General features: G+C 35.9%; 2 protein-coding genes across 4 annotated transcripts in view; one reads left to right on the top strand and one right to left on the bottom strand.

Moving 5' to 3' along the window:
- Positions 1-1,129: 1,129 nt before the first annotated feature.
- On the top strand, positions 1,130-1,770 carry LOC113589468 (the record flags this gene model as incomplete). The annotated part of the gene is given in 6 exon segments (XM_035522200.1): positions 1,130-1,245; positions 1,247-1,526; positions 1,528-1,600; positions 1,603-1,659; positions 1,662-1,715; positions 1,718-1,770. Coding segments are annotated over 6 exon segments (633 nt in total), but the record flags the coding sequence as incomplete, so codon positions are not given.
- Positions 1,771-3,755: 1,985 nt separating this feature from the next.
- The window catches only part of dock5 (dedicator of cytokinesis 5), a 39,245-nt gene continuing 15,538 nt past the window's right edge, over positions 3,756-27,462 (bottom strand). Inside the window, exons 13-52 of one of the 3 annotated variants that reach the window (XM_027029156.2) lie at positions 26,318-26,443; positions 25,964-26,088; positions 25,132-25,230; positions 24,737-24,809; positions 24,421-24,524; positions 23,900-24,080; positions 23,125-23,222; positions 22,954-23,043; positions 22,406-22,506; positions 22,086-22,220; positions 21,660-21,771; positions 21,289-21,359; positions 20,911-21,017; positions 20,693-20,829; positions 20,263-20,358; positions 19,006-19,104; positions 18,469-18,639; positions 18,143-18,243; positions 17,929-17,987; positions 16,821-16,975; positions 16,117-16,202; positions 15,076-15,232; positions 14,883-14,923; positions 14,719-14,809; positions 14,049-14,174; positions 13,715-13,804; positions 10,940-11,044; positions 9,674-9,815; positions 9,351-9,432; positions 9,157-9,241; positions 8,815-8,901; positions 8,527-8,703; positions 8,303-8,386; positions 7,889-8,026; positions 7,286-7,475; positions 6,629-6,783; positions 5,987-5,989; positions 5,486-5,624; positions 4,176-4,294; positions 3,756-4,019 (exon numbers count right to left, since the gene is read on the bottom strand). In XM_027029156.2, the coding sequence (XP_026884957.2) occupies positions 3,918-4,019; positions 4,176-4,294; positions 5,486-5,624; positions 5,987-5,989; positions 6,629-6,783; positions 7,286-7,475; positions 7,889-8,026; positions 8,303-8,386; positions 8,527-8,703; positions 8,815-8,901; positions 9,157-9,241; positions 9,351-9,432; positions 9,674-9,815; positions 10,940-11,044; positions 13,715-13,804; positions 14,049-14,174; positions 14,719-14,809; positions 14,883-14,923; positions 15,076-15,232; positions 16,117-16,202; positions 16,821-16,975; positions 17,929-17,987; positions 18,143-18,243; positions 18,469-18,639; positions 19,006-19,104; positions 20,263-20,358; positions 20,693-20,829; positions 20,911-21,017; positions 21,289-21,359; positions 21,660-21,771; positions 22,086-22,220; positions 22,406-22,506; positions 22,954-23,043; positions 23,125-23,222; positions 23,900-24,080; positions 24,421-24,524; positions 24,737-24,809; positions 25,132-25,230; positions 25,964-26,088; positions 26,318-26,443 (4,439 nt within the window). In that variant the 3' untranslated portion in view covers positions 3,756-3,917. Of the gene's footprint in view, positions 4,020-4,175; positions 4,295-5,485; positions 5,637-5,986; positions 5,990-6,628; positions 6,784-7,267; positions 7,476-7,888; positions 8,027-8,302; positions 8,387-8,526; positions 8,704-8,814; positions 8,902-9,156; positions 9,242-9,350; positions 9,433-9,673; positions 9,816-10,939; positions 11,045-13,714; positions 13,805-14,048; positions 14,175-14,718; positions 14,810-14,882; positions 14,924-15,075; positions 15,233-16,116; positions 16,203-16,820; positions 16,976-17,928; positions 17,988-18,142; positions 18,244-18,468; positions 18,640-19,005; positions 19,105-20,262; positions 20,359-20,692; positions 20,830-20,910; positions 21,018-21,288; positions 21,360-21,659; positions 21,772-22,085; positions 22,221-22,405; positions 22,507-22,953; positions 23,044-23,124; positions 23,223-23,899; positions 24,081-24,420; positions 24,525-24,736; positions 24,810-25,131; positions 25,231-25,963; positions 26,089-26,317; positions 26,444-27,462 lie in introns of all 3 variants that reach the window. The other 2 variants (XM_027029154.2, XM_027029155.2) reach the window with 2 other exon arrangements.

Here is a 27,462-nt window from a genome sequence, read left to right as displayed (position 1 = left end):
TATCTACATATCAGTCACAATGTAGTCATCTCACCTCGCTACCACACCAGAGACAAGCTCACATCAGCTACTGCACCTAGCTTTAGCCTTCACATCCTATAGAACGTAATCAAATGAATGAATTCTTAGAATCAGCATTTCAATACACTCTTAATGATACTGATCCACTTAAGAAGAAAAATGTATAAAAAATTTTGTAACACTTTTTGTACCACTTTCACAATTTAAAAACAGAACACTCAAAAGAGTTGAGGTGCACAAATGGTGCCACACTAACTTGTAGTCTTCCAGATGGAAGGACAAACTTCTTTACTTTATAAAGGAATTTATTACTGCTCAAAAAACGTCTCTCTCTGCCATAATAGAAAATGACAAAAAAAAAATCCTAGATTTTTATTTAATACAATTGCACAACTAGGAATAAAACTGACACCAAAGCTACGATTGCAGCATCATGTAGTTATGAGTTCATGATTTTTTTCAGTGAAAAAACCAATCACATAAGAGAAAATATTCAGAATATTAATGAGGCTTCAGACAGTTACCTCTCACCATTTCACTAAGATTTTGAATATACTATGGTAATCCTTATGAAGGCAAATCTTCAGCCATGATGGATTCTGGTGATGAAATAGCGATCTGGCTTATGAGACACACACACACACACACACACACACACACACACACACACACACACACACATTTGTGCGCAGGTGACATAACGACAGGTATAGCTCTGGCTAGCATTGGCCATCATGTCATACTTCTGGATGTCCATGCTGGAGGTGGATATAAATTGTATGTATAACACAGTTGTCACAATCAGTCCCTCCCAGCTTCCGTGTTCCGTGTTTTCCCTGTTCTTGTGTTTATTAGTTCCATTCCATAGTGTTGTTTTCTCCTCCACTTGTTTGATTTTCAACACCTGTCCCTCGTTTAGTTGATTGTATTTAAACCCTGCTTTGTTCCCTTAGTTTTGGCTGTTCATTGACTATTTTATATGGTTATGTTCCTTTGTACTCTGTGCCTTTGTTTATTCTACCTTTCATATTTCTTAGCCCCGAGTTTTTGCTAGCATCTTTTGTTTTAGCCTACTTCCTGTTTGCCTTTGTGTGTTTTTGTTTAATCATGTATCCCTGTACTCTCCATTCTATTGGTGATAGATTACTCATTAAAGTTCTCAATCATATGGACTACTGCTTTCCTTACCTTTTTCTCCAATACAAAGATTGTGATCATGCGGATCACACAGATCTATCCTAAAATATGTTCTCACTGTGGTGTTTGTCATTTTCTTGTGTGCATTCAACAGTTGTCTGTCACTGCTAAATGTCTTGGGATTTGACAACAGCAGTAATGGAAAGGGGAAGGTTGAACAAAGCTACATTATCTACCTGGTAGTCTTTGCCGATATTGTTCCAGGCACATTGATGATGAAATTCAGTATATCCAACTCATACCACCTGGCTATTCACCTTTTCCACATGAAGGAAAGCACCAATGACATTCATGTTCTAAATGATGATTAGGCAGATGATTAGGATGAACCTCACCATGGTAGTAGTGTTCCTTCGTTTTCTGATTGGAGATATTTATAGTCAATCCAAAACACAATGAGTTTAAGCATTATTTTCTCCACAATTTATACCACAGTCAGCGGAGTGTGCTTATGTATGGAAAGAATAGCTTCTAGAAGGAGTTTCTTTTCTGGTATAACCTTTTTTGGAGGTGTACCCTGCTTTGAATTGTATGGGAATACCTGAAAAGTAATAAATGACAAAGTGGTAACAAGCACAAGAATTTAGAATAATATAGTTGTGTCAGGGGACCCTGTTTGAGGTATGCTGCTTATTTTATTATTATTTTATAGTCTTTTATTAGTCTTTGAGACAAGAGCAGTAATATTATCAGTGATTACATACAGAATTCATAAAACATTTAGATTCCTGGAAGTGTAACTTTCATTCACCACTAAATTCAATTTTGTTCAATTAAGTGAGAAAATGTAACCGGTGGTTTCATTCAGCAATCTATGTATCCTGTGTCATCTTATGTAATACTACTAACCCTATTTCAGGTTTGTCACTCACTGTACAGGTCATATTCATCTCATTTATAGACTAGACATATAGGCTATGTTAAAATATCTTCCAGTCATCCAGTTCAAACCGTGTCATTTAGGCTACTTTGTCTATTTTATCTGTTTATTGTTATAGGCTATTGTCTGTTGTTATAGGATACTTTATCTATGCTCTCCTAATAGGGTGTTTTATACAAAATAAATAATTGCAATATAATAAAAAATGCATTTTAACAAGTAAAACTACTAAGTTGAAGAGAACAACCTAAAAATTATTTTCCCAAAAGTAAGAGTTAACCATTTAAGTAGTCAATCTCTATTAACTGTGCTTTGGATATGTTACAGATTAACACTCAGGATGTGCATAAGATATGCTAAAAAGTGAGAAAAAAGTACAAATTGTAATCGAAATAAACTAATGGCATAAAATCTATGAAAATGTCTCTTTTCCTAGTTATCTCATCTCTATATTTCAGTTTGCACGTGCATGAGTAGACTCAAATTATTAATTGCTTTGAATAATAAGATTCAGACTAATGTACATCATAGACACTAAACAAGCCTATAGTGAAACAGATCAAGGCTATTGATGCTATGTATACCATAGAAAGGAAAATAAGCATTCTATGAGTAGCATGTCTAGGCAATAAGATGCAGAACTTCTGAGTCACAGTTCCAGATTTCCTCTGAACAGTTCATATACTGTGTGCTCTTTTTCATTATTCTGCTCATCAAAGAATTTTCAAAGCTGAGATACATTTAACCCCCCAGAAGACCATAGAATTTGGCTCAACAAGGCTCAACAGAAGTACCCTCTAATATTAGTATGGTACTATTACACTTAATGCCAAATTTGTATCATTATAAAAACATGTACAAAAACTTTCTGAAGAAATATAGGAGTGCACCTATATCGCACCATATTATTTTCAGGAATTAAACATTACAAAAATGTCACAAAAACAAAATTAGCAAAATACATTAATGCAGTGATCATTAGAATTTTAAATTGAGAAATTAAAGCAGATTTAACATGCGTATTAGGATTAAACAAACAATGGATGCAGACTGAACATTTTATCTTGCCAATGCTTATGTGTTTTGATCAAAATTTGACTTTGGTTAACAAAATGAGTTCCAAATTTAAGAGCATGTATGCTATCCAATGAATCTTGGCTTCCCACCACCATTAATCTTATTAAATACAATTTTACACTTTTAAATATGCATTTAAATATGGCAATGCTTTTTTTGACAATTTTTTTCTTTAAACATTTGTTTCTGCCACATATGTACAAGGAAACAACAATTACATAGACAGTATGTTTATCACAAGAAAATTTATTTTGAAAAATTTTAATTTAGGATTTCAGTCAGTCTTTTCGTGTGATGTTTTGACCATTCACTGTAAAATGTAATATTTATAAACAATCAAATGATCACTGCAGTTTCTTGCTTAAGAATATTTACAGAGGAGGTCATTGTTGAGATTTGCTCACAGGATTGTCCAAAAACAAAATAATTACACTCCCCAGTACTAAACATACATTGAGTTTCACCTAAAAATTACTGCAACTTCTAACCAACTATTAGGCAATGTTATTTAACAAGAAGTCTTAACACTAGACCAACCATATGCAAACCACTCGCTCAACTGAAAAAAAAAAAAAAAAAAAAAAAAAAAAAAAAAAAAAAAAACAGTAGAAAGCACGCACCAACTTTTGCTTGAAAATGTGTGGAGATCATTTAAAATAACACACTAGAGGCCAGAGTCCCATTCTTTTAACTAACATATTTACACACATGTGCACTAAGGCAGTATAATGTGTCAACTTTTTCACTGTGGATTGTATTCCTGAGTGGGAAACATGGACTTGCGAGTTTTAGGTGGTGGAGGTGGAGGCTTACAGTCCACCTTCAGTGGTGACAGAGAGGTAAACTATGGATAAAACATAACAAATTGGGGCTGGTTTTAAAATGCTATTTATATTTAATACGAAATAATTGTGAGATGAAGTAGAACTGATGTGATGACAGTGCACGAGGGGGAAGGCTAGGACAGCCCCAAATAGGCAGCACCCTTTTAACCTCTTACCTCATAGGGGTTAAGAGCATGGTCACCCTCATATGGATGCTTTTTGGGGGGCATTGGTGGAGGTGTGGTTGAGTTGTCAGAAGTGTTGGCACTGTGGTTACTCAACAAAGATGAATAACCTACAAAAATGATCATGTTCAGTTAGGGTACATGATATGGACAAAAAATGTGATGCATGATCATCTTGATACTGATGAGAAACATGGTATATTATGATTAAAATAGAGAATTTCAGTGCATATCTGAACAGTTGCACATTCAAAACATGAAAGGAATAGATTGTTTTACTATGTTAAAGACTATTTTGCAGGACTATTCAGCAATAAATCTCTTTATATTACACAATTGTTCAAATTATTATATAGCAAACATTTGTGCAGTCTAATGATGTATTCCCTGAATAACCAATATGACAAATGCATATAAGTAAATAATATAAGACAAGTAAAATATACTTTTTTGGGCATTAGTGCAAACTCTATAAGCTTAACATTACATCAAAGAAATAACATAACTAATCTAAAAAAACAAAAAAGTCAAATAATTCCATTTGCTTTAGTACATGTTTGCAACATTGGAGAAATGCTTTCATGGTTGAATCCAATATTGTTTATTCATCTTATTTAATATGGGCATAAAGGGTACTTTTGTGAACCATTGTAAATGGCATCATATCTTTAGCCACGTTATATGTGGCATCATTGGTTCTTTATGATACCAGGAGCCCAATGGTGGCATCCTTTTACAGCTTTGAGTAATTAATCGTTTTACAACACAGTGAGAGGTAGATCTAATCATGCTTTCAGATGTTATTGCTGAACACTCTGTGGTTGTACCAAGTTGTACTAACTTTATCTAGTTGTTTATCTTGTTCCCTTTGACAATAGCTAAAAGGGCTCAGGATGCGTTTCCAAGTGTTTCCAAACTACAGATATGTCTCCCCTTTTTGTAGCAATTCGACTAGATCTTCACTCCTCTGTGCATTTTCAGCACTTGGCCTGAAAATGCTCTAATTTTTCCTTGGGAAACCAGCTAGGTTGACTTTACTATGGACCTCTCTGTCTCACTCTGGCTCCAACCTAAATATATAGTATGCCCATATTATGCATTGTAAAGTGCTCACTCTGTTACTGTGTAATGCTCATGTAATGCAATTTGAGTGGAGCTGTTATTCACAACTTTTGTCATGCTATCATTGGTCCTTTACGATGTTATTATTGTGAAAACTCATATCGAGATAACAACAAATATACGATTAATCGTGCAGCCCTAATGTTCATTTCCTCATGCACTGAAGTGTTTCCACTCACTAGAGCTCCGAGGGGTGTGAGGAGAGGCAGGCAGGGGGCTAAGAGGGTTGTGCAGGCTGAAATTAGCAGGCTCTCCATGAAACAAAGACAGTGCAAGTCGTCGATCCCCGATAGTCAAACTCTTAGGCCTCTGCTGCTTCTTAGGGGAACTCTGTATGTATACATGCAAACACAAACATGTTCACGTGTATATGAAGATTAATGACACTGCACAAAACTTTAGTTTAAGCAGCAATATGATTTTGCATCTCAAGGTTAAAACTGCCATCTATCAATTTCACTGTAAAAGACCTGTCCTTATATAGTTAGGAGTTTATGTCACAAGCTAGAAAGAAGCAAATGCCCACATTAGCATATTTCATATGGAAAGCCAATGTGGATATTAACTTCTTTTCAATTAATGTTCGTTTCTTTTAGTAAAAAGCTAATGTGCACATTTGTTTTGAATATGAAAGAATCTACCATTAGCTTTTTTCATGTAACTGCCTATATACATTTCACCTCCTTACAAAGGCGTGCACACAAATACACACATGCACACATTGTTGCCACGGAACGCTCGCCTCCCGAGTCCTGTGGTTGGGCCCGCCACGTAGAGTGGGAGGGCTGTTCTATTTGTAACCACACCTGCACACACTTGCACCTCATCTGGCTAAATGTATATAAACCCGTGGCAAAGAGTGCAATGTGTTGGTTATTGTTGACATAGCGTGTGGATGTAACGTGTTGATGTTTCGTGGTAATGTTACGTTTTCGATATTGTTAACTGTGTTCGTGTTTGTTTACCGTCAATCGTTTCATGTTCGTATTGACGTTTGTAATGCTTGTGAGTGTTCCATGTGTATCTGTAAATAAATGTACGTCCCAGTCGCTGGAGTCTGTGTGTCCTGCCCCTCGCCCTGTGGCACTCGGGCCACCACACGTTACAATTGTAAATGTCCTTTAAAAATGTATTGACTGAAAACATTTCTGATTCTATATTAATTAGTGGGAATTAAAATAATTGCAAAAATATTTCAACATCTCAGTGATTGCACCAATATGAAATCATTGGCAAACAGTACAACGTACATTATAAGTGAGGATTATAGCAACAGGTTTTTGTAAATTTTGTCTTATAAAGTGACTATATGGGAGGCAAACAGGAGGCACCTCATTTGTGTCTATTGGTCTTTCACAGAGGACCTGAGACTTGCTCATACTCCATTCTTTCCTGTTCTTTTTGCTGATTCGATTATCCTCCTCACAGCCGGACAGAACCGATGTTCTCCTATCATTAACGTGGAAAAAGTTATTATTATTAGTAGTTATTATTATTATTATTATTATTATTATTATTAACAATAATATCATCATCATCATCATTATAATTGATGTTATACAATAATAATACAATAATTATACTATGCTAGTGATGAAGATAAAATACATATACTGAATTTCTGAAGTTCTACATTCCAAATTGTTCTGTCACTGCTAGAATTCACTGTACTGTTCTTTATAGTTTGTGCATACGTGTGTTTTTCTTTTCATATTAAATAATGAAAACTGAAGATTACTGAAAATATTGCTATTAAAAAATAGAGAATAATCAATATGTTAATGCCCTATAGTTCAAGAGAAGCATGGGATTTCAAAAACTGGATTAAAGAAAAAGATGACAGTACAACTTAAAGCACATGATAACATTCAGTGATGGTTTCAAAACTGATTTTTCAAAGTAACAAAACATGCTTGATTTTTTTGGGGGGGGAGTAGAGCTGTTGGTGACAACAGTGGGACTAATGTGGTTTACATACTCCTGGGAACCAGCTCTGTAAGAGTTGCCCTCAGAAGACCCAGAAGTACTAGAGAGGCTTGAGGAGGCATTAGACAACATGGAGTTAGAAGACATGGAGATGGTGGACATGCGTCTCAGCGTAGAGGACATGATGTAAGGCATCACCACTGATCCCACACGGCTTTTCTTCTTTTCTGTCAGAGAGCATGGCTGAAGCCATCGATATAGAGACAGACACAGCACATGTAGACATACCATAGATATACATAGTAAACATCTAGGCAGATTAATGAAGACATGTGGATGCAACTTTCTGTGAATTAAACAGATGCCTCTGCAAAAATCTTTTTGTTTAGTTCAGTTTTAAATATTCTTTTTTTGTACTACATTAAAACATGTACATTATTACCACACAAATAGCTACTCTCCAAATAGTAATTCGAGTTAATACAAGAATGGTATTTCAAGCAGCCAGGTACTCAAGGTTTATACAAGAGAAATTACTGAGAACATTTAGACTGAAAATGAACATAATAATCTATATGTGGGAAAATAACAGGATATAATAATATAGATGTAATCAAATCTCTGATATTTGGGGTGTTGACTCCAACTGCACTGACCAGAGTAATGACGCCATACTGCTTTTGCACCTTCTCCCTCAACTCCTGAAAGCAAGTGACAAGGCGGTTGTGAAGAGGCTTCAGCTGTTCTGTGGATTTTTCTCCATGGATTTGTATTCCCTTATCCAACAGTGGGATCTGAGAGATGGGAATTTTAATATACAGTGAACTTGTATTACTTTTTATTCATGCACAGTTCTTGGATCACAGCCTTATCACCCATCTTTGGAGATGAGGCTAAAAGGGCAAGTTGAGCTCTCCATTTTGTAGTAACTGCACATTTCCAGCATACAAACCCAGGTGAATATATGCTGTTCTAAAGACTAAATAATGTGTTTCTAATAAACTGGACATTCAGCATGCATGTGCTGTTTCAATTTAATTTGCAAAGAGGTCTAAACAAAAAAAAAGGACCTGTAAAGCAATAAGGTGCTTGAGCACTTCAATGCGCTCTAGATCCTCAGGGTGCTGCTGCATATAAGCCTCAGTGAAAAATGCCTGTGGAGAAAACATTAGAGGGCTATAAATATGGCTAAACAGAAAGTACCAACCCATATGCAATATATACTGAAAAAAACAAACATTTAAATTATGTAATATTCTTAGAAACATCTTGAATTTGAATTAAAAGGCCTGACCTTCTCGTAGTTCGAGGAACCACCCATGACGGCTGGGTCCACAATGCCACTGAGCATCATGGACAGAGGGTGTACACTGAGAGTGTGGTCACAAGCCTGTTGCTGCACAAGATTACTCAGCTTCTCGTTAGCCAACTCCATGGTTTCTATTGCATTCTGCAGTGGACTGATCTCATCCTGATAATGATACAGTTCATTTAACTTTGGAATTAATCATTAACACTTCATAATAAGGCCACTTGAAGAATCGGAGGAGGACATTTTGTGAGACATGTTCACCACACTCACCACTGACATAGATTTCACTTCAAACCATTTAAGTATTCCTGGAAAGCAGTAGGCTGTGATGTATGTGGTCCTTTCAATCCACATCGTCTATGAGGCAAGTTTTTAAAAAATACATAAAATAAATAACAAACAGTGATTTCTGTATGATATTCAGTAGTAGACTACTGCCTGTGAATTGTTCCTTGTTGAGGGTGGTAACTTTTCACTTTAATCAAGTAATTACATGTAATTATATAGCATGAACTGAATTCTTATTACCGGGAATTCTTATTTAGAAAGTATTTGGTAAAAAAACATATGTCTAGCTGCACTTAGTGGAATGTAAATGTCTTAATAACTTACAGCAAACTCATTTTCTGGAATTCTTTCACCTTTTCTGAATGGTCTAGAGTACTGGAAATGGTCTACCTGATTTGTCCTGTAGTAACTGGGAAGGACAGCAAGGAAAAAGGTTTAGCGTAAAATGCAAGTACCAGTATTCTACATTGAGTTTTTCAAAGATTTTGATCATTAGATTTTTTTATGTGGTACAATACTTAAGGATTTGTTCTGGAACCCCCTTGTCCTTGAACTGTGGTGGTAAGCTGAGGACAGGCTTGACAGTAAAGCACTGGATATCTGCAATGTTTAAGTAAAGGGTTATATAAAAATATTCAGTTTCAATTGGCTACATGTTGACAAAGACCCCACAATGGTCAATCAAGAAGTATTACATTAGCTAATTAATAGTTCCAATAAATATCAATGTCAGGCATTTAATGTGCAAATGAAGTCTAACAAATGCCCTTTGAAAAATTTGCTAAAATGTCCATAGATTCAAACTCAAAACACAAAGGAATACAGTGTTAGTGTAGGATACGTTGCCCAGCTGAGTTGCATATGTTGTCACCAGGGGCTGCTGTGCTGGTCATCCTGACTGCATTGGGAAACTGAGAGAGTAACTTCAAGCTGAAGTCTTCTAGCCATTCATACTCCTTCCCACGGTAGATGAACATCTTGTTCTAAAATAGGAAAACCATGAAACAGGGTTGCCAACAGAGATATCAAAAACATTTTGTCAGTTTTAAATTAGGAAATTTAAATATAACGTACTGTGGGTGCCTTAAAGCAAAATAACTAATTAAAAAAAACAAAGATTAAAAGAGCAAAGCCACTGTATGCTGTGATCCTGGACTATTTATGACAATGTGGCACTCCATGATTTAAAAACATTGTAATTGGAATTGTATTTGCTTTGTTGTTACCTGTAATCCCTACATAATCCCTACATAACTATAATTACTTATTAGTTTACATGTTTCCCTACTATTTTCTAAGGTCAAAATAATTAAATGAATAATAATTAACTGAACTTACTTGGGAACACAGTGTTTGGTTGTTTCCTAGGCTTGGGTGTACAGTCTCACCAGGAAATTTAGAAACACATACCTTGCATCCTTACACTGGCTGGCACACTTTTATTATGCACACTTTATGCACATACATGAAATATCAGCCATCATCTGCCCTGTTCATGTCTGGTTAATTTTTGACAAGTCAACTGCTGACTGGGTGTTTTATAGTAGTTGGTTGGTAGACCATTTTCAAAACAGTAGTGACATGGTTGTAGGTGTTGAATAAAGAGTGTGTAAAGCACAGAAGTACTGTGTCAGGGTTACTGCTAGGTTGAAGGTGGTCTGTATTTATTTATTTAATGCTATTTTTTAAATTCATGTTTCACTGTAGTCAGTAAAATGTTCCTTAACATGTTTAACATTACCACAAGGACTTACCACGAGTTAGAAATCAAAATATACAAATAAATCTCAGAACAAATGTCTCCAACTATATATAGCAGCTGTGTCTAACAATTAATTACATTACATATTAAACGTGGCGATATCAGGAAGTTAGTGGCCAGAGGATTATTGGGTCTAGTTACATTACTGCAATACATGGAAGATGGCAACAGCGAAAGTTTCTGATTATGTGTGCTAGCCTGAAAATAGCAATACTTTAATATGAATAAAACAAATTATGCTATTTAATGGTTTTGATTCATTGCATCATGTCTATAAAACAAAAATAATTTGTGGATTTCCACAGAAAATGAATAATGATATCAGCTTGTAATTGAGCCACTTACCCTGAGAAAAGAGGGGAAGCTCTGGCCATAGTAACCCACTGCAAAGTACTCAGGCTGAGGCCTCATAGCATGCATGATGTTCTCATAAAACTGTGCTTGCTGTTTCTGTAAAAACATGTTCAGAAAATGAAGTTGAAACAACAAAAACAAGTTCTTAAACTAAGAAATTACTAATTTGCTATATTTTGCTACTTTTTTTCTTTGTAGAAAAAAGTATACATCAGGCAAAAACTAATGTGAACTGTTATTTAAATGTGTGCAAAGTTTGAATAACCAAAAGATTAGTTACCAGACATGCACCATCTGGTCTGACTAGAGCTGATGTTTGACTAAATGATGCATCAGTCCCCAATGGCATCTAAGCAGTGTGTAACTGCTACTGTACTGTAGCTCATTTTACTACTGTGTTAGACAATGGGCCAAATCTGATCAAGTAGAGCATGGTACTAATAACGCCAAGGTGATGGGTTCAATTCCCAGGGAGCACATGTATTTTGGGAATATTTTGACCATATCCTTTTTATGCATATTTTCCAACTCCAAGCTGTATAAACTTGGTTGCTTACTGGATTTAAGCATATCAGGTGATGCGGATTTGTGTAATGTTGGAGGGTATGGCCTAAGGAGATCAACAACCTATATCAAGGTGTGCATAATTATTAGGCATCTTCTTTTCCTCAGGCAAAATTGGCCAAAAAAAAAAAGATTTAATTGACTCTGAAAAGTTAAAAAGTGTAAAAAGTATTTCAGAGGGATGCAACACTCTTAAAATTCCTAAGCTATTGTGGTATAATCACAGAATGATAGTCAACCATAGTCAAAACCATAGTTTTGTTGCAAATAGTCAACAGGGTCACAAAAAACATGTTGAGAAAAAAAAAATGCAAATTAATTGTTAAAGAAGAAGCAAACGTGATGCGACCAGGAACCCATTATCCTCCAGTGCTGATTCCAGAACTGAAACCTACCTGGAGTGCCCAGAAGTACAAGGTGCTCAGTACGCATAGACTTGGCCAAAGTAAGGAAGGCTGAAACCTGACTACCACTCAACAAGACACATAAGGTGAAATGTCAAGACTGGGCCAGGAAATCTGAAAACAGATTTTTCAAAGGTTTTATGGACTGCTGAGACAAGAGTGACTCTTGATGAACGGGCCCCTGGCTGGATCAGTAAGAGGCACATTTCAGCAACACATCAATGAGGACAGTGGTAAAATTGCAGCATATTACAAAAGGTTTTTAAAGAAACAGGAAATAGGTTTCAAAGATCCTTCATCAGCTGTGCAAGAAAAGTGCTTTGTAACCTTCAAAAGGTGCAATCGGTTTATGTTTGACCTCATAGAGCTTCAGAAGTACTTCACTTACATAGCTGATGAAATGAAATGTCTGTCTGAAATGTTTTATTTCTTTGGAAACCTTGCATACAACATAAACGTTTTCAACATTTTTTACACTATAGATACACTCTGGAATATATATGTAAAAAATCAGAAGAAGATTCTAGGTGAGTAACTGCAGTTTACTGTAGTAAGAGATGTAGAGATATTCAGCACTGAAGTAAAGTACACAGAGTTTAGGGAGAAACAACGTTTTGTCAGAGAAGAATGAGAGAAGAAAGAGAGAGACGGCCCATCTCAAAGTGTGTGTGTGTGTGTGTGTGTGTGTGTGTGTGTGTGTGTGTGTGTGTGTGTATATATATATATATATATATATATATATATAGTGTTATGTTGATTTTGTAGTGTGCATTAAAATCTCTCTCTGTGAGTGTGCCCTTTACAGGTCAAACTGTCTATTAAAAAGAGCAAGTCTAACTATGGCATACAAATGAAATAGTGCCAGCATTCAGGCAAAATTGCTTGAATGTGTTTCTTTACTAATTGCAAATTTCAGCCATGTTATCTTATCTTATTTCTTTATTTGAAATAAATTCTTCAATGGGCATTAACTGATCTTTTTGAACTTTTCATCTAGACAATGATTTGTATTTTTTGTGAGTCAAATCTATACATTTTAAATTGTCAGCAATCAAGGTGAATTAAATCATGAAGCATTTATCTTCAAAGAAAGGAACAGTTAGAGTGTTAGAATTATTATTTATCATCATCATTATTTAGCCTGCATTAGTTAGTCATTAGCCTGAATCTAAAAACAGTATCCATTTTGGAGAAAAACAATGGAGCAGGGTGGATTTATGCAAAAGTCATTTGACATTTTGTCTTGAATTGAATTTGTTTTAAAAAAAAAAACTCCTGGTTACTGCTCTTTCCCAGAGCATGTTGCTGTGGAGCATAATTTAACTGAGATTAAGTTATAACCTACCAAGAAAAGGTGAATAACCTCGCAAGATATGAAGTTGCCGAATGGCTGGTTAACACTGTTAAGCCCATAATAACCGAGCTAATTCCAGAGTTACATTGTTCACCCTAGAATTCCACTTTAGCTCTGATCTGTTTGAATAAGCATTACCCAAGCATGAAGAGAAAACTAAAATAATTACAAAATGTTAGTTACCAAATAAAAAAACTTACTTACAAAAATAGGTTTAGAATTCAAGTAATGGAAATAATTACATGGTGTGAACTTCACTTTCTCTAGTCTGATGCATTTAACATCTTTTTTTCTTTTTAACATCTTTTTTGATCTTGTGTAACGTGTTACTTTTTTAAGGTTAAAATGAAAGGGTAAAATTAAAAAAAAAAAAAAAAATATATATATATATATATATATATATATATAAGTGAAGGCTTTTGTTTTATTTTTTTTATGTCTTACCAGAAGATGACTGAGCTCCATAAAGTCAAAGATTTGATTCTCATGCATCTTGCCAAGCTGCTTGCTCATCTCAATGGCCTTCTCCCACATCTATACATAAACATGCAAACAGTAAATGCATTAACATGTACTGTAACTTAGAATAATGAATTATGGGTTCTAGTGCCTTGTGTTGGATCCATTCACCCAAAAATCCCTCAAGTCACAGAATATTAGCTTTCACAATGAAAATAGTAAAAAATTACAAAAATAAATGACATAAAATGGCGCCTTATTTTGGCATTGAGTGTGTGGCAATGGAATATATTTATTTTAGTATGTGTTAGAAACTCACTTTGCCCTTGTCCAGGTAGCATATAATCTCCTGGAAGAGCCTCTCTTTCAGTTCCTGTTGGGTACATGCAGGAGCTCCCAGAGCTCCACGTGGTATTAGGTGGGGAGCACAGAGCTTCTCTGACCACTGTTGAGAGAAGAAAAATATGACCAAAATCTGTCACGTTCCTCAAGGCGAACTACAACATTTCAGAATAAGGCCACCAGAAAATGTTTTTATAATAAATTAGTTAAAAGGAGGAACCTTTAGGTATGGCAAGTAGATTTTTCAATGAAAATGTCAAGAAAAATAAATAAAGCTAAATATGCCAACATATTAAAAAATAAATAAATAAAATAAAGTCACTCATTGAAGGTATTAAAAGAATAGGTATGATTCTAGAAAAAAAACACAATGCAATTTAAAATACAAATACATGGCTAAACAATCAACAAGATAATTTGACTGAGGCAAAAAGATAATCAAAAATAAATAACATTACTACACATTTTAATAATTTTTTTTAATAACCCATTTAAATTTAGTGAGCTCTGAAGTTGACCATATACTCATATTTACAAATGCAATATGAAGACATTTAGAATCAAAGGTGTAATTTCAGCTAAATATCAATACTGAAAGCAGGGCTAATGTAAGGATTCTAAGATAATGGATGAAAGGAGAGGCCCACCTCCAACAACTCAGCATGCAATAGCAGTGTATAAGCAGCCTCAGTGTAATTTTCACAGTCTAAGTGCAGGTCACGGAGTTTATATAAGTACCTGAAAAGAGGGAGCAGAGCATCAGAACATCAAGGATGGCACTACCACCTGTTCTATTTCCATTCACACTCACCGGATGTAGATGTCTTCCCTTTTTTTCTCTTTGTAAAAGTTCTAGAGACAACAAAAAATGCTGAAAAATTAACAAGTGTGAGGGCAAATACCAAATTTTGTCACAACACAGTTTAAAATATCTTCACCTGATGTCACAGATACCCTCAGAGCATGTGTGGATTAAGAGAGTGAGGTAATAGTGTGGGACTCACCAGCACATTGACTGTGCAACTCATACGGAGTTCAGGGTTCTCATCATGGGTGATAGTACGGTAAGCCAGCAGGTTCTCCAGCAAAGTGCTCAACAGCAGAGCCAGCTCCTCACCAGACTGAGACAGGTACCGGTGACGCCTGCAGTGATCCAACAGCCTGCACAAAAACATTTTAAAAAGCCAATTATATTAAAAACATTTTAAAAAGCCAAGCATTTTATCAAATTACAAAAGTATGATTAAATATTAAGTGTGAATGTAGAATATATTTCCATACAAGTCTGCATCATGCAGAATTGATTTGTATCCTTGGCAAAAATTAACCATAAAAATTGCATGAAAAATGGTCACTGATAAATACTTCTAACATTCAATGGAAACCAAAACATTGCGCACAGCTACAAATCAGAAACTGTACTTTCTTCAGTGGCTGAGTGTCCAGGGAACTGCAACTAGCAGAATTCACAAGCTGCAGAGTTTGGCTGGTAGGGATCATTTAGGTAGAGTGAGACACTCAGCAATTCTACATGACTATGTGGCTCAAAAAGGCAAATCTTACACTCCTCAGAGAACTATAACTAGAAGTATAACTAGAAGAAGTATGAAGTGTCTTCTAACTACATTTTTTGTGTCCCCTGACACAATGAAGCTGCAACAAAACTTCCAGCAGGGTTACAGTAGGGCTCAGCGCTACACTCCTCTGGATTAGTGCCTTAGCCAGATAGGCCATTCAAATAAACAAACAAAAAACCTAAATGAAAAAATAACTACATTGATTAATAAAAATGTTTTCATTCAGATACATACGCAGTATACAGTTGTATTTGTATTAGGACTATGATAATCTACTGTAGGTAGACTTTCATAGTCCTAATGTACATTAGGTTTATATACAAATATTATTTATTATGTAAATAAGATTTGTATTTATTTATTAATTATTGATTATTTATTCACGTAATGACTACAAAGGCATAGTTTAACATGATATATTTATGGTAAATAGAAAAGAAAAATAAAAAAAAAACAGAAAGAACTTACGTTTTTTCCAGTAGAAGTTTGTATTGCTCATCACCACGACCTCCTTCAACCTCTTGATCCAGCTTAGTAATCAATTCATGCTCAAACTGCAACACATATGTACACTGTTATCCACCATTACACAGATTTATATACTGCTCTGAAGAAACACACAAACACACATGGCTGTGCCACCAGCCTCACAGTGACTAGAAATTGCATATGCCTGGCAGTTTTCTAGTAGATTATTATCTTTTTCATATTTGAGACAGTTCAATAAAAAAGTCTTTGTTCATCCTTAATTAAATATGTTCATTTAAACAAAAAGTTTACTCTCTGCTTTTTTCATCTTCAATCATGCACAGATCCTTACCATTATAACATGTGGTAATGCTGACTTTCCTAGTATGTCAATATGTTTTATATTTACATGTTTTAGTTTCATTATCTAATCACTGGTTTTAACAACATATTTGTTTCCTATGCATTACATCTTGTATCATGCACTACAATGTGTATTTATAATAAGGTGAAAAAACCATGCCTGCACACCTGCCCGTAAGCACTCTTTTTATATCTGCCCACTGGCACTACTATTTACAGAAAGTTAAAGCAGTCAAGCTTGATCTACTTGTGTTTGTCTTGGCTTTTCTCAGTTGTCAGTTTTCTTGGCTACAAATCTAGCTAGGAGTTAGACCAGCATTACGTGCCCTCAGAAGACTCACCCTTTGGAATGTTCGGTTGGGACTAAAGTGGTGTTCACACTGCATCATATCAAAGAAAATGGGTATAGTGGCCTTCCTCAGCTCTGGCTCAGGGACTAGAGTGGCTTCCAAGATAGGCCCCACCATTCCAGGGATAAACTTCATCTTATGAGGACCTGATGATCATAAAACCACACAATTGAAGACAATACACCTAAGAATACTCCTAATCTTACTTGTTTAGTGCTGCCAGATGATAATAATAAAAGTATCATATATGGTATAGTGCCCCAGAGAGTCAAATCACAACAGTATTTATGAAGTACACAAAAATCGAGAACATGACTGCATAAAACAATACAAATAAGTTAAGCGGGAACACAAACATTAACGCCAAACATAATTACACTTGGTGATTAAGCCACAGCACAAAAGCATTAATGAAAATGTTTCAGAAACACTGTGTTTAAGGTCACTCACAGAAGTGCTCCTGGCCATTTGAGGAACTCCACAAATTTATCTTAAATACTGAAAGTAAATGCAGCATTTTTAAACTATTTTTAAAAATATTTAAACTAATTTTTGGTTAATTCTGTTGTTGTATTTTAATGCTAATGCAACATTCATGTTTCTTTATTGTAAGCTTTTGAATGTTTCTACAAATGTAAAGTTTTAAAATGCTTAACTTTTGCAATCTTACTTAATCTAGTTGTGTTCTTCCTTAAGGTATTTATGTTCTTGTTTAAGCAGATCATGTTCATATTCACAACTTTTGTTTCCTTCATAAATTCCTTCATCAATTTTTTTATGGAGGCTACACAGCATAACAATTAAAACCTTACTTAAGGCCAATTTATGGTTGAGTGGACAAGTGCTGTAAAGCAGATAACTAGGCATTTGTGTGTGTGTGTGTGTGTGTGTGTGTGTTATATATATATATATATATATATATATAAAAAATCCAAAAAATACTTCTTGCTACCAAGACCTTTGAAAGGTAGCATGAACAGACTTTACATGCAGTAGACATTGTATTAATTGCAGAAACATTGACAAGAAGAATTTCCATTTCATTGTCTTGTTGAAACAAAAACATTTCCACAATAAAAGACAAAAGAAACCTCCCTACCAAGATTGTACCACATATCCCGTAACCTAAATCCAATGCATTTTCTCATGTCCCCATACCTATGAAAGAAAATGTTAGAAATAACTAGTTCAGAATGATGCATTCCATTCAGTCCTAATAACAAAATGCAGTGAATGATAATACAATACACACACACACACACACACACACACACACACACACACACACACACACACACAGAGTATAAACTCACTTGTTGAGAATCTTATTGCGCTTCTCAAGAGAGAAGGACTCCAGTTGCAAAGATTTGTGGGTAAGGAATGCAACAATGAGGTGAAAGTAGTTGTTCCATAGCTATGAAATAATTAGATAAATAATTTTTTACAAGGCTGAATGTATGATAACCAAGAGCAAAATATGTACAAAAAGTGCACATTCCAAAAGCAAAGCAAACTTCACCCACTACACATTGTTGTAAATTATTATATATTATTATATAAATTATTGTTCAGTATGAACAACATGAGGCTACATAAGCTCAGTTTGTTTTTTGCAAACACAGTACATGAACAGACTGACCTGGAGATGGAAGTGTGCAGGATCCAAAAAATAATGATTGAGAACTTCAGAGTACTGGTTTATTGCACGCATAAACACTTGCATTTGCAGGAGGTTCATGATTATCCAATCTGAGGGAAATACATTCCCCATCAAGTCCTTAAACATGATGAAAGTCTCCATCAGGAAGTCCTGGTAAGGAGACAATATCTGATCTCTATTGTAAAACAAACTCCATATGTTAAATGATATTTTCCTTTTTTCAGAGAGCATTTGCACCAGGATTTTAGCAGGTGTAGATAGAATTGCAAAGGTAACTATATGATGATTTTTCAGAGTTAATAAGTCTTTACGCTTTCAAACACAGAGATTAAAAAAAAATGCTTTAAAAAGGTGAGTCTGCTTGTTTTACTGCATTGGCATTATACATGCAGATAAATTTTAATTTAAGGACAATTTGTCATTTACATCAGTAAGCAGTGCCAAACTAAAAGGACAGGAACCTCTTATAGAGGGCTTTCACAATTTATATCATGACATCTAGGTTGGAGAACTTACAATGATGTCCTGCCTTGTTTTAAAGGTGCTAATATAGTAGTCATAGTGGTCATCTTCCATCTGTTTCAGAATGGCAGTCATGCAAGCCAGATAATGCCCCTGTGCTCATAAGACATTTTTATTGTTATTATTTAGAGCACTGAATAAAGAGAAGAAGAAAAAGAAAATCACTGCTGTGTGCATTAATACTCAACTTAATGGTTCTTTAATCTTAACTGTTCCCTCCTCTAAAACAATAAAACTACACTATACTGCCAAATCCAAATAATTGAATTCCATGGCTACAGGTATATAAAACCAAGCACCTATGCATGCAGACTGCTGCTACAAACGTCTCAGGAGCTGAGTGAATTCCAGCGTGGTAAGATGCCACCTGTGCAACCAGTCCAGTCGTGAAATTTTCTCACTACTAAAAATTCCACAGTCAACTGTCAGTGGTATTAAAACAAAGTGGAAGCGATTGGGAACAACAGCAACTCATCCACGAAGTGGTAGGCCATGTAAAATGACAGAGCAGGATCAGCGGATGTTGAGGCGCATAGTGCGCAGAGGTTGCCAACGTTCTGCGGACTCAATCGCTACAGACCTCCAAACTTCATGTGGCCTTCAAATTAGCTCAAGAACAGTGCATAGAGAGCTTCATGGAATAGATATCCATTGCTGAGCAGCTGCATCCAAGCCTTACATCACCAAGTGCAATGCAATGCGTCAGATGCACTGGTGTTAAGAATACCACGACTGGACTCTAGAGCAGTGGAGATGTGTTCTCTGGATTGATGAATCACGCTTCTCCGTCCGGCAATCCGACATCATATTAAACCATATGGATTAAGATTGGGATGTCACTCAAATTCATATGCGTGCGAAGGCATGCGAGCGAGTACTTTTTGGCAATATAGCATATCTTGCTGTATGAAAAAGTAGCTTAATTTCAGTAGTAACTGACTGGAGATGTAAATAACAGTGAACAATAACGTTTCATGTTTTTTTGCTTCCCAAACTAAAATAGGTATAGCTTGTCATACTTTTAATGCTGAATTTGAACCTGGTTTCAAAGTTTTCTATCACATATGGTTTCATATGACAGGGCACTTATGCCATTCAGTGTACAGTAGTAGTTTGTCACCATAGAGGAGACCCACCTCACTACTGATTTTTCACACTACACACAAAGACATATGTATACTAAATAACTATTTTTGTTTGCAAATCATTGCTGACCAGTGTATTCTGGCTAAGATATTTAGTGTACTTTACAATTAGAGGAGAGTCTCTGCTCATTCCAATGACTGTGCGGTTGACTCTCCTTAAGAGTCGCTCCATAATTAACTGCACATGACTCTTCATGGATCCCTGGAAAAAAAGCATACAGAGAACAGAGACATACAAGAACTGATGGATGATATATAATAATATATATCCATAAAGATGGTCATGGAGTATTGTAGAGTAAAATCACTGAGTTTGAGAAGTAAACCAAAGGTACAACCGGAAAATAAAATGAACATAACTGAACATGACTGAATCAAAAAGGTGTTTCTTGCTGAAAATACTGCTATTGTACCTTTTGTCAATCAATATGGTTAACCTATTGCACAGTCATCTACCATTATGCATCACACCATTGCATAATGCGTTAGAACTATTGATTTGATATGTGTAGGGAGGTTTCCACTGACAGACATACCACATCTTTGCGGTCCAGCATATCCAGTATAGCACTGAGGAGGTGCACGCAACCCTCATGATCAGGCTTATTGGAATGGTCATCCAACTGACCACTAAGCTGGTCCGTGAACAGGGGTAACAGCACATCACGGCAGTCTGTTAAAGAGGTTACAAACATTATCAAAAAATGAGCAGTATTTTTGCCAAATCTTAATTTTATGGGAAGAGGCTTCTCACCAGGCAGTTTGAAAAGGTCACCCTCCACAATCTTCACCATACACCCCAATTTCTGCCTCACCAGCTGGGTGTCTGGAATACTCTCAATAAACTTAGCCACCAGGACACTGTTAGGGCAAGATAGATAATAAGAGTGAAAATGTTTGAGAAAACCTGTGTCAAACTGATGTACTTTAAATGTATGTTTTAGAAAAATGCTTAAGAAGGCTTTCATCAGTACATTCATTTAAGGCATATGAACGTTTTTTTCAACTGCATCTTTCCCTTGTGTGAGGACTGCTTTTACAAAAATCTGCTTTTATTTAATGTGCTCACTGAATAATGAAACTGAAGATATTCAGATATTCTGCTCCTGAGACACTGACAGTGTAATTTTACCTAAGCTCCACTGGATCAAAAACCTGCTGGATGTCATTGAGGATGGCTGGAATGTATTTCAGAATTGCCCCCTAAAGAAGAAAAATAAACAAACAAAAAATGAGGGGTCCTGTTCAGTTAACTACAGATCAGCAACATGGTACTGTAGGCTAATCCACACACTGAAGAATTATAGAACTTTTTCTATTGTAAAACAAACTCCAACAGCCTTTAAAAATGCAGGTTCCCATACTTACATGTGGCTTTAACACTCCCTTAACTTTCGCCTTACAATCCTCTTGTATTTCAAGTTGTGATGGTTTAGAAAATATTACACATTTTCGGTTTAGCGTTTACTTATCTTTGGCTTCTTTGCACTGCTGCACACTTACCTTTATCTTCACAGCTTCATCCAGAGGCCGGTCCATCAAAGTGTTAACAGACAGGAAAAGGGTTCGAATGGAGTCAAAAAAATCATCACCATCCTCGCTACTGCCATAAAATCTAAGAGGGATGGAATTCAGCAAAAAATTCACTACACACAAGTCTGAAACGTTTTGACTGCATACATGCATATAGAGCATACATGGAACAAATAAAAACATACTGAATATTACTGCACTTTGTGGCAAAAAGCATCCTAATGCAAAAAATAATAATTCAGAATGAGACTACTCTTCCTTTGAGAAGTAACATTCCCCATGCTTTGACATACAATGTATGTGTACATGCATACTGAAAAAACAAGATTTTTCAATCCATTTAACCACATTAATTAAAACCCAGTATATTGCTGGGCACAATGAGACCAGGCCCACCTGAAATAAAGGATTCGAGACTGTGCAATAAAACGAAAGAGGTACTTGAAGGCTTTAAGGGCAGCATAGAGCCTCTCTGAGTGAACTGGGTCCTCAGCATGGCTAATGTAATAATTCAACACTTTGGTCAACTTCCTATAGAGAAGAAGTGGCAAAATGAGACATCAAGACATAATGGTGATGGCATATATGCAAGTGCATATATAGAAAAAAAAGTGGGAAAGAGAGAAGACTAAATGACTACAAGGCTATCGAGTGACTACAAGTTGAAAATAAGGTATAAAAAAGAGAAAAGAATCATCAAGTCAGAAAACTCTTACATGTAAGCCAGCGTGGCGCTGAAGTGCTTGTTTATGTATGCCTCAAGGACTGGGTTGAAGTGCTGAAATTTTACATCCCCAATAAGCGAAATTACAAACACCTGAACAAAAGAAATGTTTACTTAGTAAAGTTATTACTGCACCATTCACCAATACTAGAAAGTATGAGTTGTTTTTAGTCAACTGCTAATTTGAATACCTGAAGACACTCCCCAGCTGATCTATGTCACTGAGCAAAAAGACTTATCCTTCTGTCCTCACTCATTTCCTCAAACTGCACTAAATCACAGTATAGATGCCTGAACTTTCCTGGTCACCAATAAACTGTGGATAAGCTTGGACACTGTGCTATAGGAAACTTCTAAAGGTAAAATATGCTTATAACATTTTATCAGTCTGCTAACTTAGCAATAAAGTATGAAAAATAATGTGTCAAAGTATGAGAAATAGCTGTGCTCAAATATGCTTATAACATTTCATCAGTCTGATAACTTAGCGATAAAATATGAAAAACAATGTGTCAAAGTATGAGAAATAGCTGTGCTCACCAAGGCATTGAATACTAGAGTATCATAAGTATCCTTCTCAGAAGTCTCCATCATGATGTTAAAAAGTGCATCCAGTGTGTCCTGAAGGAACTGAAGTTAAAGGAAGAAAATATCTGAGATAAAAGGGCTTTTCAGAAAGTATAGTTGCCAAACAAGAATCCAAAATCTTACTTTAACAATCTCTCCTCCTTCAACCTCCATTAATCTCTGAAGATTCTCCTCTAATTTCTCAGGATTTGATCTCCAGTTAAGAAGGCCCAGCAGATCCACTGAGAAGGAAGGAGAAGAGTCTGTACATGTTAAACACTCATGGACTCAAGCGAGGGCAACTCTGGTGACGCGTGGTTGAAAAGGCATTGCTAAAGTGACATCTAGAAAATGTGATAACATGTCTTAATGAGTGCCTGCATTAGTGCATTCCATTAATGCATTCCTCAAAATGGAATACACTTGATATTGCCTACAGGTGCCTTTCTGATTAACACAACTCATTAGATGCCCTTCCAATCTGAAAAACACAATGAAGTACCCTTGCAATGGAGAGAAAACAATCCCAGTGAGTAAAATGTGATGCTGTGCCCAACAATCTCCCCTACAAGATGCCCCCCAGGCCTGGCTTTCCCAAAGAGGGGTAATGTGACATCAGCCCTGGGGTGCTGCCAAACACTTTTAGAATTTCCATTTCAAACCCTGCTTAGACAGAGGAGTGGTTATCTTTTAATCTAGATCACCCAATCTGGAACAGCTAATAAAATAATGTTAATCAAGACTGAAGACTATTTCCTTATGCATAATACATCATAGCCTTTTGTACACTGATAGGTCCCCCATTTCATGCATTAGGTACCATTTTTTTTCCAACTCCTGCCCTTCAAACAGACTGAGTCTCCTAATGATGTTAAAAATTTAACATCCTAATGATATTAAATTAGCAAGGTTTTCATACCATTCTGCGTGAGCTTTGTAGAGCAAGTGAGCGTGCTTATCTGGAAACTGTCCTTGGTGATGGGAATTAGGGTTGAATGATGAATGGGTTTTCCACTCTGTCTCTCATACTCCTCCACTTCAGCCCATGAGCCAGGCAGAGTCAAATATGTCTTGGCATCTTCTGCTTTCTTCACATCCACCTTTGGCATAAGACAGAAACATATTAATTAGCTTACTTCAGCTGCCTTATTCTTATTCTTCAGCTGTCAAATTCTGCTTAATATTCAAAGAAGATTTTTGCCAGAACTTACACACTAGTCCTAAAAAGAAGCCATATACCAAAATAATGAACTTGCATGGGATTAAATATGATGAGATGAAAATATGAAAATGAAAATACTCAGCAAAACATTTTTGCATCTTGTTTGTGGAACAAAATTAAGCCTTGCAAGCAATGTTTCTGCAAATGTTGCTTTTTCTGTATTAGATGGCAAAAGCAAAAACAAAAGGAAATGCTTAAAATGCTGCCTGCATGTCCACCTTGTAGACTACAAGGTCATGTCTTCCATCTCGAAGAGTTGTACCATCCGACTTCATCAGCCGAACAAAAGCCACGCCAAATGGTTTTTCTGATTTATCTCTTGCTGTAAAACAGAAAACAGCACAAAATATTGCTTATTAAACTAACAAAACATAATCAAACAAATGTAATAAATGTACAATGTAAATTATTTAAGATAAATAAGAAATATTATATAAATATATTTAAATAAATATTTAGATTAGTAAAATTAGTATGAAAAAAAATCTAAGACGATTCTTTCACTAAGAAAGAAATTTATAAAGAATAGCCCACCATCCTGAGAAGATCTGTGTCTGAAAGTCATGCTGAGATGGCAGCGGCACACATCCTCTATGGGGATTGCCACCTAATCCAAAGAAAAGCAAATGCATGAATGACAATTTCACACACGAATAATACAGCTTTCTGTTCATCTTTCTCAGTCAACAATCTTCTACTGACAGCTTTCATTCGGCTGATGGAGATTCTTGAACATGAGCAAACTCTCGAATACATTTAATGATCTGCTTTGAGAAGTGTTAGGATAGATTAAGTTTGAATTGAAGATGTGGCTACTGTATATATCCATTTTCTCTTTTGTTTCTGTCATTTTAGGCCACCATTACTATATGGTTGAAACATATTTTGAAACATGCATGTATTAATAAAAACAGTGTAAGCGCCCCTACCTTTACTGTTTCATTCCAGCAGGGCTGCTTGACTTGGTAATATATTACTGACTTGTACTCAGTTATCCCATCATAGCCTGCTCCAGGAAATATGGCATTCTAACCAGAAATAAGCTTCATTAAGAAACAATTTTATTATTTAATGCCCTAAATGAAGGAGGAATGATAACAACAATGTGCAATGTTTTTTTGTTGTTGTTGCTTTTTTTTTAAGATTCCTGTTGGGCCAACAGGGCTCCAACTCACAATATAATTTGCTTAATGCAATATAATTTGCTTAATGCAATATGGGTAGTACTGAGATCTCATAACAGAAAAAAAAAAATCTATTTATCCAGTCCTCAAAAGACATGATCAGGGATTTTTATGTTGCTTTTCTTAAACTCCTTGGCATCACTGGGATGTCATTCATTGCTTGAGCACAGATGAAAGCTTTTAAAATATTTAGTAGATATTATAGGCACTGTTACCTTTTTCACCTATTAAATCAAAAACATTTTTGCATAGTAGGTGAACATTTTTAAAGGAATTTGACAGACAGGGCAGTGAAAGCCTTCTGAAAAAGTACATTACTTATGTAATGATCCCAACCAATTTATTAACTTTTTAATACTTTCTGAATATTAACATCCTATGTCCTTCTCTTTTAACACTTATGGAGCACTCATCACCATGGAGTTTACTTGCAACCCTAATCTAACTCACATGATCCAGTTAATCAAACTATTCAATAGCATCTGAAATTAGAACCAGGTGTTAAAACTAAATTCTGTAGGGTGGTGATCTCCAGGACTGGAGTTGGGTAACCCGAATAACTGTTATTTCTCTGTACCTCTATTTGTTTCCCTTCATCATCAAGCACACTCATCACAACTTCTACGTTTTTAGGTGTCTTCTTCTTGCCACGATCAAACTCTCCTTGCAGCAGTGTCACATAGATGTCATTCCTCACATCTCCTGTGTGGAATCAAACACATGTCACATTGAACAAACTCCAATTAAAGTGCATGGAAAATTATTAATTAAACATACACAGATAGAATAAGCATTAAACCTGTTTGAAAGACATTTACACCATCGTAGTTCAACAAAAACTGGAAAACAGTGAGCCCCTCAGAAACACAGTCACTCAAAGACAAAAAACATAAGCAAAGACTGTTTCATGCATTTGGAAATGCCTACTAACCTGGGAGGATGATTTCAGGAAAACCCATTTTCCTGACTATGGAAGTTGTGCGATCCACAAAATGAGGATAGTCCTTTTGGACTTGTGCCAGATCACCTGGGAGCAACTTTAGGGTCACAAACAGACCTGTGAGCAACAAAAGCAGAGATGATTTACAGTTATCTGATGCTTTCATCCACAGCAACTTACAATCATAGCTGAGTTCAACTTTTGAGTAATTGAGGATTAAGAGCCTTGCTCAGGGGCCTAACAGCGGTGGGGCTTGAACTGCCAACCTTCCCATTACAAGCCAAATACCTTAAGCACTGAGACAACATCTAGTGTTCAATTAAACTATTGTCATTTGTTTGTAATTTTTTTTTGTCATTAGAATTATAGTTTGTGCCAGTTTGGTTTATGAGATAAAACATTATATATCAATGAAAGTCAATGGGTCAGGGTGACTTTACAATGTATGTGCAACATCTGAAAAGATGTTATCAATTTTTTGTACAGCACAAACATGTTAGACTTTTGACCTGGTTTTGTATAAACAGGGCTTAAATGTACAAACAAACACAAACTAACAAACTATATGCACTCTGACTGGTCACTTTATTAGAGACACTTTCATGATTGGAGATTCCCTGTATGAAAATTAGACATGTGACCCCAGAGTGCAGCATAAAATCAGATGAGCATGTTTTCTGTGGATCAGTTTCAGTGTGAATTTACATGAAAATCAAGCAATCTAAGCAACTTCAAACAAGAAATGGTCATCGATGCTAGACTAGCTGGGGCCTGTGTTTCAAAACATGTCCACATACACAACTCATCAATCCTTAGCATGTATAGGATATAACAGCAGATGACCAGTTCATGTGCCATTGCTGTTTAAGAGAAACAGAAAGGCAAGATTCCAGTGGGCAAGAGAGTGCAAAAACACTGAGCAGTGGAAAAACATTGCCTGCTCAGATGAATCCATATTTCTGTTGCACGATGCTGATGGGTGGGTCAGATTTTGGTGAAGCATGAATCGATGAGTCCTTCCTGTCAGGTGTCAGCAGTTCAAGCTGGTGGATGTTTAGTAATGGTGTGGACAATGTTTTCTTTGCATACCATAGGTCCTCTGATAACTGTTGATGGACATTTGGGCGGTAGGGCTT

The sequence above is a fragment of the Electrophorus electricus genome, chromosome 23 (assembly GCF_013358815.1).
Source record: "Electrophorus electricus isolate fEleEle1 chromosome 23, fEleEle1.pri, whole genome shotgun sequence".
NCBI classification, from domain to species: domain Eukaryota; kingdom Metazoa; phylum Chordata; class Actinopteri; order Gymnotiformes; family Gymnotidae; genus Electrophorus; species Electrophorus electricus.
Note: the sequence above shows the minus strand (reverse complement) of the source record. Positions and strands in the feature narration are given on the sequence as shown.